Source organism: Phyllostomus hastatus, unplaced genomic scaffold (genome assembly GCF_019186645.2).
Source record: "Phyllostomus hastatus isolate PE091 unplaced genomic scaffold, TTU_PhHast_1.1 phas_scaffold_345, whole genome shotgun sequence".
Lineage (NCBI taxonomy): Eukaryota > Metazoa > Chordata > Mammalia > Chiroptera > Phyllostomidae > Phyllostomus > Phyllostomus hastatus.
Window position 1 is genome coordinate 4245034 of NW_025334024.1, and position 12893 is coordinate 4257926.

General features: G+C 51.5%; 1 protein-coding gene across 1 annotated transcript in view; it reads right to left on the reverse strand.

The window, feature by feature from the left end:
• Positions 1-4013: 4013 nt before the first annotated feature.
• Positions 4014-12893, reverse strand: part of CRISPLD2 (cysteine rich secretory protein LCCL domain containing 2) — a 64073-nt gene continuing 55193 nt past the window's right edge. Inside the window, exon 15 of the mRNA XM_045819112.1 lies at positions 4014-6534. Within this exon, the coding sequence (XP_045675068.1) occupies positions 6480-6534 (55 nt within the window). The 3' untranslated portion in view covers positions 4014-6479. The remainder of the gene's footprint in view (positions 6535-12893) is intronic.

Genomic DNA, 12893 nt, shown 5'->3' on the forward strand with positions numbered 1-12893 from the left:
CTTATTAAATGGGATAGCACAAGCTCGGTGCCCCTCCTGGCGCACTTTGGCACAAGTGAATTTCTTTGCCATCTTCCTGGTCAGACACGGGTGCAGGGGCAGTGGGGCACGGAGGAAACACCCTCGGGACCGCAGCACTAGGGGTGAAAGAAGGTGAAAGCAGGTGAGCTGGGAGCGTGCCTGCAGACGAGCTGGCCCGTTCCCGTCCAGCGTGGTGGCCACAAGGGCACCCAGGGAGGCCTCCTGCCCACCGCGGAGCCAGGCCAGGCGCTGACAGAGGGAATTGGCTTAAGGGCCCGTCTTCCTGCTTCTTGGCTGAAGGCTGCTACCCACTCAGTTGGCCAAGATGAAAGAGTAAAAGGAATGTCATGAGGTTTTCAAAACCTGCGCCTTTGGCACCAGATTTATTTTTTTAAGGGTCTAAAAGATTTTTTAAGCCCTAGTGGCAGTCTAGGACAGGCTTTGGCTTGGTGTGAAAAATTGGAAGGAAGATGGGTAAACGAACAAACAAAAATCAACCCAATAAAACATAATGATTTTGGGGCCACCTACGTGGCTGTGGGGTTATTTTTTCTCTTATAGAGTGAAGTTGCCATGGATTGAGGGTCCAGGATTCAACAGTTCCATGTCTCCCCTTCCCTGGGTCCCCAGGCCCCTCTGGGCAGGGCTGATGAGGCAACTCCTTAAAGTCAACCTAGTCCAAGATTCTTCCACCTTCTGCTTTATATTCTTCCAGGGATGGGGAGCTCACTCCCTATTCACATGGGCCATTTCATGTTTGGACACTTCTGCCAGTTATAATGTTAGCAGCAGAAAAATGGTACCAGGTGTTAACCTTGGTTCAACAGCCTCAGGTCTTCAGTTTGTTGAACTGAGCTGAGAGAAAAATCCACAGCCAAGATTCAAATGATAAAAGAGAGTTTATTTAGGAAGTCACAGAAGCAGAAGAAGCAAGCCATAGAAGAAATGGGCTCAGAGAACAAGTTACAGAGAAAGAAGGACCCTTGGAGCTCAGGAGAGACAGGAAGGGGGGGGGCAGGGGGAGGGGGAAAAGGAGAGGAAGGGAAGGGAAGGGAAGGGAAGGGAAGAGAAGAGAATGCCCTGGGGAAAGACAGGGATGGGGAAAGGCACAGGCTTGCTCCAAAGAGAGCCACACTCCTCCAACCTGAGGGCTTTTATCTGGAGGTGTCAGAGGAGGATCTCAATAGAATATTCATCGGCTTTTCCAGGAGTGTCTCCTCAGGGTTGTGGTCACCACTGACTGGTGGGCACCAGGGTAGGGGGTCATCAGTCAGTGCAGCTGGTCCCAAGGTCAGCCAAGGCACCCCTCTCCCTGGTTTTGCTGCTTTTCTGGGCCTGGAGCTGAAATACAGCTGAGGCCAGGATGCCATCTCCAGGGGTTACTGCTTAAGGGAGTGGTCCCGTGAGGACTTGTAGTTTTGCCTGTTGCTAGGCACCTGGGGCTCTCCAGCCTGGGGACCCTCTGCACCTGGCCCATCATCCCTGCTCTGCTATCACCCCTCTAAAGCCTACTACAATAAGGTCGTTTATGGTATTTGGTGGAAACCTGTCTCCCTGTGACGTGCTCCCATGGGCATTAGTTCTGCTCTGCAAAACAATGCAAGTAACCCTCTGTGGCAGCTGTGTGTGCATACCAAGTGCCGAGCATGTCTCAAGTTTGACCTCATTTAATCCACATAACCACCCTGTGGGCAGACACTGTTATTATCACCCTTTTGTGGAGGAGGCTGCTGGTGCTCAGAGAGGTTCAGCAACTTGGCTGGCATCACACAGCCGGTAAAGCGCTGAGCTGGGATTCAAATGAGGCTTGTCCTACTCTGTCCCTTACTCTCACACACGCTGCCTCCTATGGCAGCACACCTTTACGTATTAAAGGCAGATCTCATGGCCCCCTGGTCATCCCCTCCCCACTCTAAATCTCTCTGTTCTTTCTACAAGTGCTTGTGACAGACCTTGGATTTGGCCGTGTATGACGAAAGGGACCTAAACACAGGCCTGCTGCGACCCCAGATTTTCTTCCCCGACACAAGAGAGAACACTGTGGGAAGCAGTCCTCCGCCCTCACCTTCCTCCTGTCTCAAACGCAGAGTGTGGGGACAGCCTGTGGCATGGCACTGTCATGACCACAGAGGAGCGGAGAAAGGCTTGTAGAGATGCCACCCAGGTGTGCTGGCGTCACCAAGAGGAAGCCCCTGAATCATTCCCCCGCTACTCCTGTGCTGAGATATCTGGGTGTCTGTAGAGTGATGATTCTCCCACCAGAACAAGTATCAGACTCCCCTGGAGGCTATTGAACACCTGGGTGCTGGGCGCCCTCCAGAGGTTCTGACTCAGTGGGTCTGGGCTGGGGCCTGAGAACCCGCATTTTGAACAAGTCCTGGGGCCATTAGATGAGGTTTCTGTTACCTGCAGCCAAAAGCATTCCAACTGGGACAAATAGTCACCATGCCCCGAGCATGCGCCTTGAGCACTTTTTAACCGACAGCTCACCACATTTCATCTTCACATGGCTATGAGGTGGCAGTGGTAAATTTCTATTTTCTGGATGACCAGCCCGAGGCCCAAAGAGGCAAGCTGACTTGCTGGAGGTCCTGCAGCTGGTAAGAGGGTTCCCAGGTCTGGCTCCCTGTACCTGTGTCGCTGTGTGTCAGAGCACGCTCTGTCAGTGGGTCCCCAGGCAGTGCAGCTTGGGCTTAGGGCCCCACAGAGCCCAGCCTGAAGTCACACAGCTTCCACAGGCCTTCGTCTTGTCTCGGATGAGATCTGCGGAAAGGAAGCGGCAGCCCTGCCCTCACCACCATGACCTCCCCCAGGAGCCACTGCAGCTTCTCCGCACTGGAGGCCTGGGGCCGAGGGGCTGAGGCACAGGATGGTGCATCCTGGGACGTCAGGACATGAGAAGGCTGAGGAAGGCTGCGCGCAGATTCTGAGGGAGGAGGGCTGGGAAGACAGGCTTTCCAGCACCCCGGGGTAGTGGCCCACAGGGGGCCTTTCTATGAACTTGACAACGCTTTTGTCAGAAATCAGAGTTCCCCAAACATCAGGCAAATATTATCCAACCTCTGTGATTTTGGCAACCCAGCTACACAATTGCTTACTTAATATTTTAAAATTACCATCTGAAATGCTTTAGCCATATTTATTGTAGAGGGAAGCTCTCCCTGCCGTCAATGAGGAAGAGTAGCACTTGTCATAAACAGCGGGACTATATGAGGTGCCCCCCAAAATCCCTGGTGGGCTGCAGTGAGTTAGAACACGGGGGACACGTGATCTCAAGTCCATGGAACGGGGGTGGCTGCCTGGGAAGAAGGTGACTGTCATAGATTGGGTTGTGTGCCCCTCCTCTAGTGCACATGTTAAAGCCCTAACCCCCCACTGTGACTGTATTTGCAGATGGTGCCCTCAAGGAGGTGATTGAGGTTAACTGAGGTCATAAGCATGGGACCCTGACCCAGTAGGACTGGTGGCCTTATGAGAAGAAGAGACATCAGGGGTGCATGCCCACAGGAAAGGAATGCCACTGAGAAGGTGGCCGTCCAGCGGCCAAGGAGAGAGGCCCCAGGGGAAACCGGCCCTGCCGCCATCTTGGTCTTGGACTTCCAGCCTCCAGACCTGGAATACAATTCTGTTGTGTAAGCCCGAGTCTGTGCTCTTCTGTTATGACACCCCAAGCTGATGCAGACGGTGACAGAATGAGGTTGAGCCTGTCACCACTCACCACTGTGATAGGATGTGGGGACCCACAGTGTCAGCATCACCATGAGCTCCTGAGAAACGCAGACTCTTGGGCCCCACAGCAGACCTGCTGAACCAGAATCTGCATTTTGACAGGTGCCTCCCACCCTGTGTTACACACTTGAAGCAACATCTTTTCCTGTTTATCAGGTGGAGGTCCCCGAAGGCTCCGGAAATAGCAGCAGTGATTTGGGTCTCCGCGCCCGTGTGCCATGGTCCTTCCCGGTGGAAGTGGTGTGAACAAACTAACAGCCTGCGAGGAGGTTTCAAAGGTTTTATTGCACAAACTCTTCAGATTTGTCCATAAAAGATACATCACAGAAATGTTTTAGAAATGAAACCAGTTTTATTGAAACAACAGCAATGTGGTCCCTGTTCATGCAAAGCACAATGTTTTGGTTTTTTTTACAATAAACGTTTGTTCATAGGAAGTAGTAAAATATGTCATTTTTCATAGAAAAAAAGCACACATGTAAGCTGCGGGCTGAGTGAGCCTGCAGACACTGCGAAATGTCAGAACAGGATGGGACAGGAATCTGGAGCCAACTGATACTCGTCCCTTGGGGGCAGGAGACCCAGAGATGCCGCCGGCCCGACGGGCCATCTTTTTACGGGTTAAGTGCTAACGGCACAACGGGCCCCGTTAAACACAAAATTAGGGGTGGCCCCTGATTACAGGGCTTATAATTTTAGTCTTAGTTTTCATTTCCCACAGAAAAATGTTTCCAGTTTCAAAATGTTTGTGAGGATGAAAAAGACACAAATCTGGCTCTGGGAGAGGACTTTCTGTCCCGGCGATGGGCCCACGTACTGAGACAGGCAGGAAGCCGGGAACGTAATTTAAAATGAGGGGGTCCGCTCGCTCTGGAAACGCCAGACTCTGGCACGGGTGGGAGGCGGCAAAAGCAAGCCCACTGACATCCCCCGGGACGGTCACTAATTCCCAAACCCCACACTGCAGGCTCACTGCAGGCTCGATGCAGGCACGGCCGCAGCCACAAAAGGCTGGTGACCAGCAGAAGTCCAACACATAATATCTGGAAGTTTCCAAGTGCCTCAGAGCTTTGTAGGCAACCAGACACGATGTCTGACAAGCTGACCAGACTCCTTCGCTCTGACATTTGGGTTGAACAGTCAGAACCTGTGAATTACTGCAGACCCACAAGGCACACAGCGAAAGCACCAGCCCACTCATTTCAGATCTGCCCAGCAAGGAGCTCCACTGCTGATGCAGACTCCCTGAAGTGGGAGGGGAGAAGCTCTTTACCTTCAGTTTTTGCATTGATTAGGAATGCACTCAAGAATGCACCATGTTACCCCGCCCCTGCTGATTCCTTTGCCTCCGAAATATTTTGATGAAGAGTGAAATCGAATTCGAAACTGGCACTCGCAAAAGCGATCTATCAGCCAGCCTGGTGCTGGAGGGTGGAATTTTACCTTCTGTAAAGAAACGCTATTTACAAAAGGGTATTTTATTTCACTGTGGGTTTTGGTCTGGGCTTATGAAGAACTTTTATAAAGTGATGGGAGCCAGAGAGCACCACACTCCTCGGAGCCTCGGGAACATTTGGCAAGAGTCGTTCCACACAAACAGGAAGAGAAATCCTTCTAGAGTGTTGCCCTCTCTTGTGGTTATTACGCCGCAGGACGATTTCATAACCACAGACTGTTCCTCTTCCCAGAGCTGCTAACCTCGGCGAAGAAGGCACTAAGGAATCCATTCCTCCCTCTGCTGAAAACCAGGTCGTCCAAACAGAGGGGCAATCTGCACATTTAATTGTCATTGTCAAAAAAACAGCAACTGAACAGCTCTTCTCGGGCTGTTCTTAGACACCTCAGTGAAACCAACAGAGACTAAGAGTTGTTTTTGTTTTTTTTTTAAGTGGGCTCCAAACAGAATCACTCGCGAAGCAAAGACCCTGGTGTGAACTATGACACACAAACCAGCCCGGGCTGGAGGTGAGCCACAGTGGGCAGGGGGCGAAGAAAGGATCCTGGTTCATTAGTCCTCAACGAGACCAAACGTCACCGCAGCGAACAGACGGGCCACGTGGACAAACGGAAGGACAAAGACAAGATAAATCTCCGGAGTTACTACAGAACTCTAAAAAAACCAGCACTGCTGTGTAGAGAGCCAGCCTGCTCGGGGCAGGGCGCCAGCCAGGACGGGGGGCCAGGGCGGAGCCTGAGCCTCACTTCCCCAGCCCCCGAGTGGCCCATTTGTCTGACCAGCAAACATTAAACTCGTTTTTCTCCATTGGTAGGGATGGACTGTGCTTTTACATTTTTTAAATAACTACCTTCTACCCCATTCCTGAAACTCCCCTGTGTGTGCTCAGTGTGCCGCCTCCTGTGCCCCAGATGGCCTTGCACTGTGAGCTCCGTGCCTGGTGCTCCCTCTGAGGATTTGGAATCCTCTCCCCCCACCGAAGAACACATGGGAAGGGCCCTCTTGGGTGACCATGTGTGTGCAGAGGGGGCATCAGAGGGAGCCCCCAGGCCTCAGCAGGACCGGTCACCCACTGTCCGGCCAGGCTCCGGGAGATGCTGTCTCTCCCCGCACAGAGGAGAGACAAGGCATGGAGGATGTGACACTGAACGCCACTCAGAGGAAGTTTCCTGCCACTCCACGTCCCCAGCCCACCCCAACATGATAAAATAAAAATAAAAAGCGAAACCCAGAAGCCCTCTGGAAGACCCCCCTTCTCCCCAGCACTGGAAGTTCACGGCCTGACAGCAAAGATCCGGAAGGCCTTTCCGTCTCGAGGGGTCCTCAAGCTGCAAAGGAAGGGAGAGGCATGTTATCTGCAGAAAGAGGACTTTCTGTAGGCACTCGAGCTGGGAAGGAAGCGCCGGGCGCCCCTCCGGTCCCCACGGTGGAAGAACCAGGGCTGAGGGAGGGACACTTCCCCACAGCTGCTGGAAAGAGAGTCTGCCCCGGCCAGGAGCAGCTGGCAAATTCCATTCTCTCTGCCTGGGTCTGAATCTAGGTCAGGGTTGTTAAGTTATTTTCTTTAAACTCTGGGATTTACTGGCCCCAGTCTGTCTGAATTGAATTCACCCTCCAAGACTTCTGCCTGATTTTTGCTAACACCTGTCAACCCAAATAGTGGCCATCTGGCTGACCGATTAATAGGATGGTGTTATAACAATAATGCATTGCTGCCGTGATTAAAACGGGCACTTCGACTGCGCTCAGATTTTATGCCGAGTACTGTGCAAAGTGCTCTGTAAATGCCTTTTACCTTCCCTCCAGGTAGGTGCTGTTAAGCTTCCCATTTTACTGGCAAGGAGATTGTGCGATCATCCCCATGATCCAGCTTTAAATCATTGCGACCACCCCCAAAAGATCTTTCATGCCCATTTATAATCAATTCCCCTCCTTCCAGGCCCTGACAACTTCTGTCTCTATAGATTAGCCCATTCTGGGCATTTCAAGTAAATGGAATTCTACACTATGTGGCCTTTTCTGGCTGGCTTATTTCACCTAGCGTGAAGTTTTTGAGGTTCAGTGTTGCAGTAGCATGACCAATACTTCATGCCTTTTTATTGCTAAATGATATTCTGTGATGAGGATACACCATAGTTTATTTACCCATTCTTCAGCTGATAGGCATTTAGACTGTTTCCACCTTCGGCTGTTACAAATAATGCTGCTGTGAGCATTGTTGTGCAAGTGTATGTATGGACATTCATTTTACAGTTCTTTTGGGTGGAGACCTGGATGCAGAATTGCTTGGCTGTATATTAAATGCCTGTTTAATTCTTTTTAACCGCCATGCTGTTTTCCACAGCTGCTGCACCACTTTACATCCCCAGCGGCTGTGCCCGAGGGGTTCCTGTGTCTTCACACCCCTCCAAACATTTGTTACTGCGTCACGGCCACTGGTCGTGGCCACTGGTTGCAGCTTTCTGTGCACGGATGCGTTTCTTAGGCTTTTTGTTCAACTGCACGGTATTCTATTGTATTAAAGTATTATACTTAACTGAGTCCTTTTAAATAGACACTTAGTTATTTCTAAGCTCTTGTTTCTGCAAACAATGCTACAGAGAACAGCCTTGTCCGAGACTTTTTGCAAACGTGCGAGAGCGCCCAAGGACGGGTTCTCAAAGAGGTGAAATAGTTGGACGGAGGGGTGCGGGCACTCGCAGGCTGCACAGCTCGCCAAATCACCCTCCGTGAAGCCTGCACCCACTGACATCTCCCGTCAACCACGCGTGAGGCAGCCCGAGGAACCCGCGGGCTTGCCAGCACAGCATGTCATCTGGCTTTTTGTTCTCAGCCAATCTAAACTAGGAATGGCATCCAAATACAGTTTTAATTTGCATTTTGCTCATTAGGAATGAGTTTGAGTATAAGATGAAAGCCCAACCGCGATTTAAGCAACATTTCCTTAGAACTCCCTATCCAGACAAGAGGGATCCAGGCTGGACACTGCTGGGCTGGACAGATGGCCTTGCCCTCTCAGGCTGCTTGCTAAGGTCAGAAATCCTCGGGGAACACACTGCTGGGAATTCCTGTCCCCCCACCCTTCCCATGACAGCCTCAGGCTTTTGGCTACCCTGGGATTGAACTTTTGAAACATGGATCAGATAGGAGCCCTTGGCGAGATGGAGCTGTGAGGAAAGGCCAGGGGCCCAGAAACAGCAGAATGTTTGGCCTGGTGGCCTCGGTGTCAGCTGTCCCTGCCGGACCATGCGGGGGCTGGATTTACTGTGTCTGCCCAGCTGGTTTCTGGAAAGCTCAGGTCCTAGGCCCTCCTCAGCCCGCCAGGCGGCAAGATTTCCCCAGATTCTTTGCCTAAATGAATAGTCTGGGAGAACCACCCAGAGCCACAAGGCACTTGGCTCTTCCGCATGGTAGACCAACCACACTGGGGAAAATTACCAGGATTTGTGTCTCCTCTGACTTACGTACGACTACAAATTCTATGGATGGGGCAGTGGGTTCTACCATTCCCAGGGCCCCAAATGATGCAGTGACCGGGGCCATTCAGGCTGTCATCTAGACAGGTACCTTGAGCTACATGGAGGTCTTGCCTGGATTTACCGAGCAGCCCTACTGAACAACTTGCCCACCTGGGAGGCAAGAGCAGGCCCGCTAACCTGGGCGTGTATTTCTTAACACGTCACACACTGTGCCGAGGCTGCCAAAGGGGTCAGTGTGACGATGCCAGGTGGTGGTCCCATGCACTGCCTCAGGCAAGGGATCCCCCACGTTTGGGTCGCTGGAAAAGCCTTCAGAGAGTCCATTTGTTCACGCCTCAAATACTTGCTAAGCACCAGTCCCTCCAGGTGAGCTGACAGTTGTGCATGTTTGAAACAAGTGTGATTTGAGAAATTACAAAATAACCAATTTTTCTAAATCTTGCCCTCTGATTCTGTTTTGGATTAGTTTGTAACTTCCATGCATATGTGAAGCAAGTGTAAATTGGCACATTTCTGGGCAATTTTCATAAAATGTATTGAACAATTTTAATAAAGGGTATTAAATAATTTTCATAAATGGTATTAAAAATCCCTCAATCAGTTCTGAACAAACTCAGCAGTTTGTCTGCCATTCAACAGTGTTGAGTGCCTACTATGTGCTGGGCACTGGCCTAGGTATTGGTGACATGGGTTACAGAGCTGAGGGGGGTTCTTGACTTCCTGGAGCTTACAGTCTAGGGTGTGGGAGATAAACAGCCAAATACATGTATGCAATAATTTCAGAGGGTGGTGGGCCCTGGGAGGAAAATAAAATCCAGGGCAGAGGGATCACATCAGATCTGGGAGGAGGAGGGAGACTGTAGACTCACTGGTAGGCGAATGCTTCCTCAGGGAGGTGGCATTTGTGTGTGGGTCTGAATGACAAGGGGGACCCCGCCACAGGAATATACAGGAGTGGGAGCATCCAGGGTTGGATAAAGCACGTGCAAAGGCCCTGAGGTGAGAGTGATTTTGGCGTGCTCCGGGAACAGGGAGAGGGCTGGCAAGGTGGAGGGCTGCAATGAGGAGGAGCAGTGCACCAGGAGGGGTGCAGAAGTGGGCGGGGCTGGCACCAGGTATGGCCCTGTGTGGTCAGGGGATGGGATTTGGTTCTCATTGCAATGGAAAGCCATCAGGGGCAAGGCTCAAACAGAAGACAGACATACTGTGCATTACATAAAGAGGTCAGTTTGGCAGCTGTGCCTATTCTACCAATGGGAAGTTACCTAAAGAAAGTGTTGATAAAGACAAGGGCTTGTGCAAAGATGTTCTTTGCAGTGTTGTTTATCATGGTAAATAAAAGAGGAAACAACACAATGCCCACCAACTGGGTAAAGAAACCATGGTCTGTCCACACAAGGGACAGTGTCAGCCCCTGAGACACTGTGGCCACACTGAACAGGACTTGGAAAGACAGCCATGCTCTGTGGCTGGCTGAAAAAACCAATTACAGGATGATACAGATGGTATGATCTCATTTTATAAAGAAATTAGAAGTACGGTGTTGGAGTGTAATCAGAAAAAATTGGAAGGAAACAGCAGACTGTGTATAGTAGTTCTTTGTGGGTTTTGGAGTTTCAGGGATAGTAACTTCTTAAAATTAACTACATTGCTTTTTAAATTTCTCTAATCTTATTTTAAAAAGAAGGAAAAAAAGGAAGGAGAAGAGGGGGAGGAAGAGAGAAGAAGGAAAGAAGGAAGAAAGAAAGGAAAGAAGGAAGGAAGGAAGGGAGAGAGGGAGGGAGGGAGGGAGGGGAGAAAGAAGGAGGGAAAACCAACCTAGAAATTCCCCTGTATAACTTGGGAGGAAACTAAATTGGCCTGGGAAGCTTTGGAGAAGTTCCCTTTGGTTGACTCAGTTCACGAGGAAGCTCTGATCTACTAGACAAGCTGTGACAAGGGCACCATGGGAAATGTGTCTGTAGCCTCAGGTGGGGTCCCAATCTCAGCCCTGGTTAATGGTTTCCAACTTCTGAGGGCCATTCTCCCCGTCCCAGGTGCCGACACTCCCTCCGTGCCCACAGCTCTGCCCAGCACACACGCTCCTCACTTCAAAGAGATGCTGCCTCAGTCCTCTACAACGTGGCCCTACCCATCCAACCTGGCAGTAACTGCATGAGATCTCTAAGGTGCTTCCCACTTACAGAAGGGAATCAAGGCTCTGGGAGGTGACACAAATTGCTCCAAATGCAATACCTGTTCCAGGTGCAACTGGGATGCAGACTTGGGTCTGTCAAGGCTCTGGGCCCCCTTTCTAGCCATTATCCTGAATGGACGGACTATGGCCAGGCCATTCTGAAGATGCCATTGGCTAACCCAGATCGCAGTGGGGGCCTCGGATGCTGGGAGCCCCTCGGGAGGCAGGGGCCTGCAGGTCCGTGACTTGGGACCCAGTGCCGCCAGCACGCAGGACTCGGGGAGGAACTGATCACCACTGGCCACCACACCGCAGACACTGGGTTAAAGACAGAGCACAGCTGGCAGCTCCCGGAGCAGGGTGACATGTCCTGGGAGGGACCAAGCAGCTGTCCGTGTCATTGTTGGTACATTTCCCAATCTCCTTGTGAAATCTGTCTTAAAAAATGGTCCTGGTCTAAGAAAAAAAATCCTGAACTGGTATCCATAAAGTCCAGCTTCTTCCTGAGACCACTCAGACAAAGCCCAGTCCCAACATAAAAGCTCTTCCTGATGCCCCTTCCTTCCTCTGCTGTCCTTCATGTGCCCGTGTGAGACAGGGAAGGGGCCTGTCCTCTGACGTTGTCCCAATTCTGTGTGGTCACTTTTCAAAACTTTCAGGAAATCCTCTTCTACCGTAGAAAAAGACATTGCCTAAACAATACTGCTTTGAAGCAGAACCAACTTAGGGCCACGTGCTCACCATTCTGTTCAGGAGAGTTCGCTGGTTTGTTTGATAGACTGAAGGATTCCCTGAATCCAAAACGCAGTTTGCTGTGTATGGCCAGAGCCCCTACCTCCCTTGGGACTGACAGTGACCACTCTAGGGTCCCAGCAGACACTGGGGACAGAGGCACCCTCTGGTCCCTGGTTGATTCCCACAATCCCTCATGGGAATAGGCTCCAGGGAAATTTCTCAGCCCTGGGCTCTGTGCAGAGGGTGGCTGGGGGTCCCCCTAAGCAAAGGGAAGATGGGGCATAGCCACAGCCAGATGTCCACACATTCGCTGCAGCCATGTGACCAAGGAGGCACCTCTGGATATCAAGTCAGGGTCCTGCTTGATGTGCTCTGCTCTCTGCACCTCCCTCCACAACAGGAGCGCCCTGCGCTCTGAGCCCTGCTGCTACCATCCTTTCTGCATCGTAGGACCCCTGACTAAGCTCCATGCGGGCCAAGGTCAGGCCAGGTTTCCTGCTGGGTCTTGGTGTCCGGGACACGGTAAGGCCTCACCAAGTGCAATGCGTCCAATGGGTGAGTGCATGTTGGAAGGGTGGACATAAGGAGGAATGAATGAATTCCTGTGAGCTGCCTTCCTCCTTGTCCTGAAAGCAACTCCATGCAGGTTGTTTCTTACGATCAAGTTATTTGAACCTGTGTGGTTTGCAACAGACCTTAGGAGTTATGCCACAGAAGGAAGGGCCACCAATTTTATGGGATACTCACCATGTGTCACCAGGAGGCACTTTGCACATGCTGTCTCATTTCAGTGTCATGGCAACCATTCGCTAGAGGAGGAACTGGGGCTCGAGGACACTGCCTACCCAACAACAAAGAGTGCAGCAGGGGCCAGATGCCATCAGCCCTGTGTGCCCGCCTGGCCTGGCCTCTCCCCGCTGCATGTGTGGGTGGATTCTGTCATCTCGGGGCTGTGGGTGCCGGCGCAGGGCCTGGCACACCGTATGCAGTATGTGAATGACTCTTAATTGCAAAATATCTGAATCAGGACTCTGGAGGGCGTGCCACACACAGCCGGCTGAGCCCACTCCGGGAGTCCTGACTCAGCAGGTCTGAGGTGGCCCCAGAATCTGCTTTTCTAACAAGCCCCTGGTTGACTGAGATGCTGTTAGCCTGGAGGGCCCACACTGGGATCCTCCAAACCGTACCACCACCTGGGGGGCAGAAGCTATCATCTTCCCCTTTACAGGTGAGGAAACTGAGGCACAGAAAGATGGAGTAACACGCTCAAGCAGCATCTGTTGTGGCAACGCTGCAC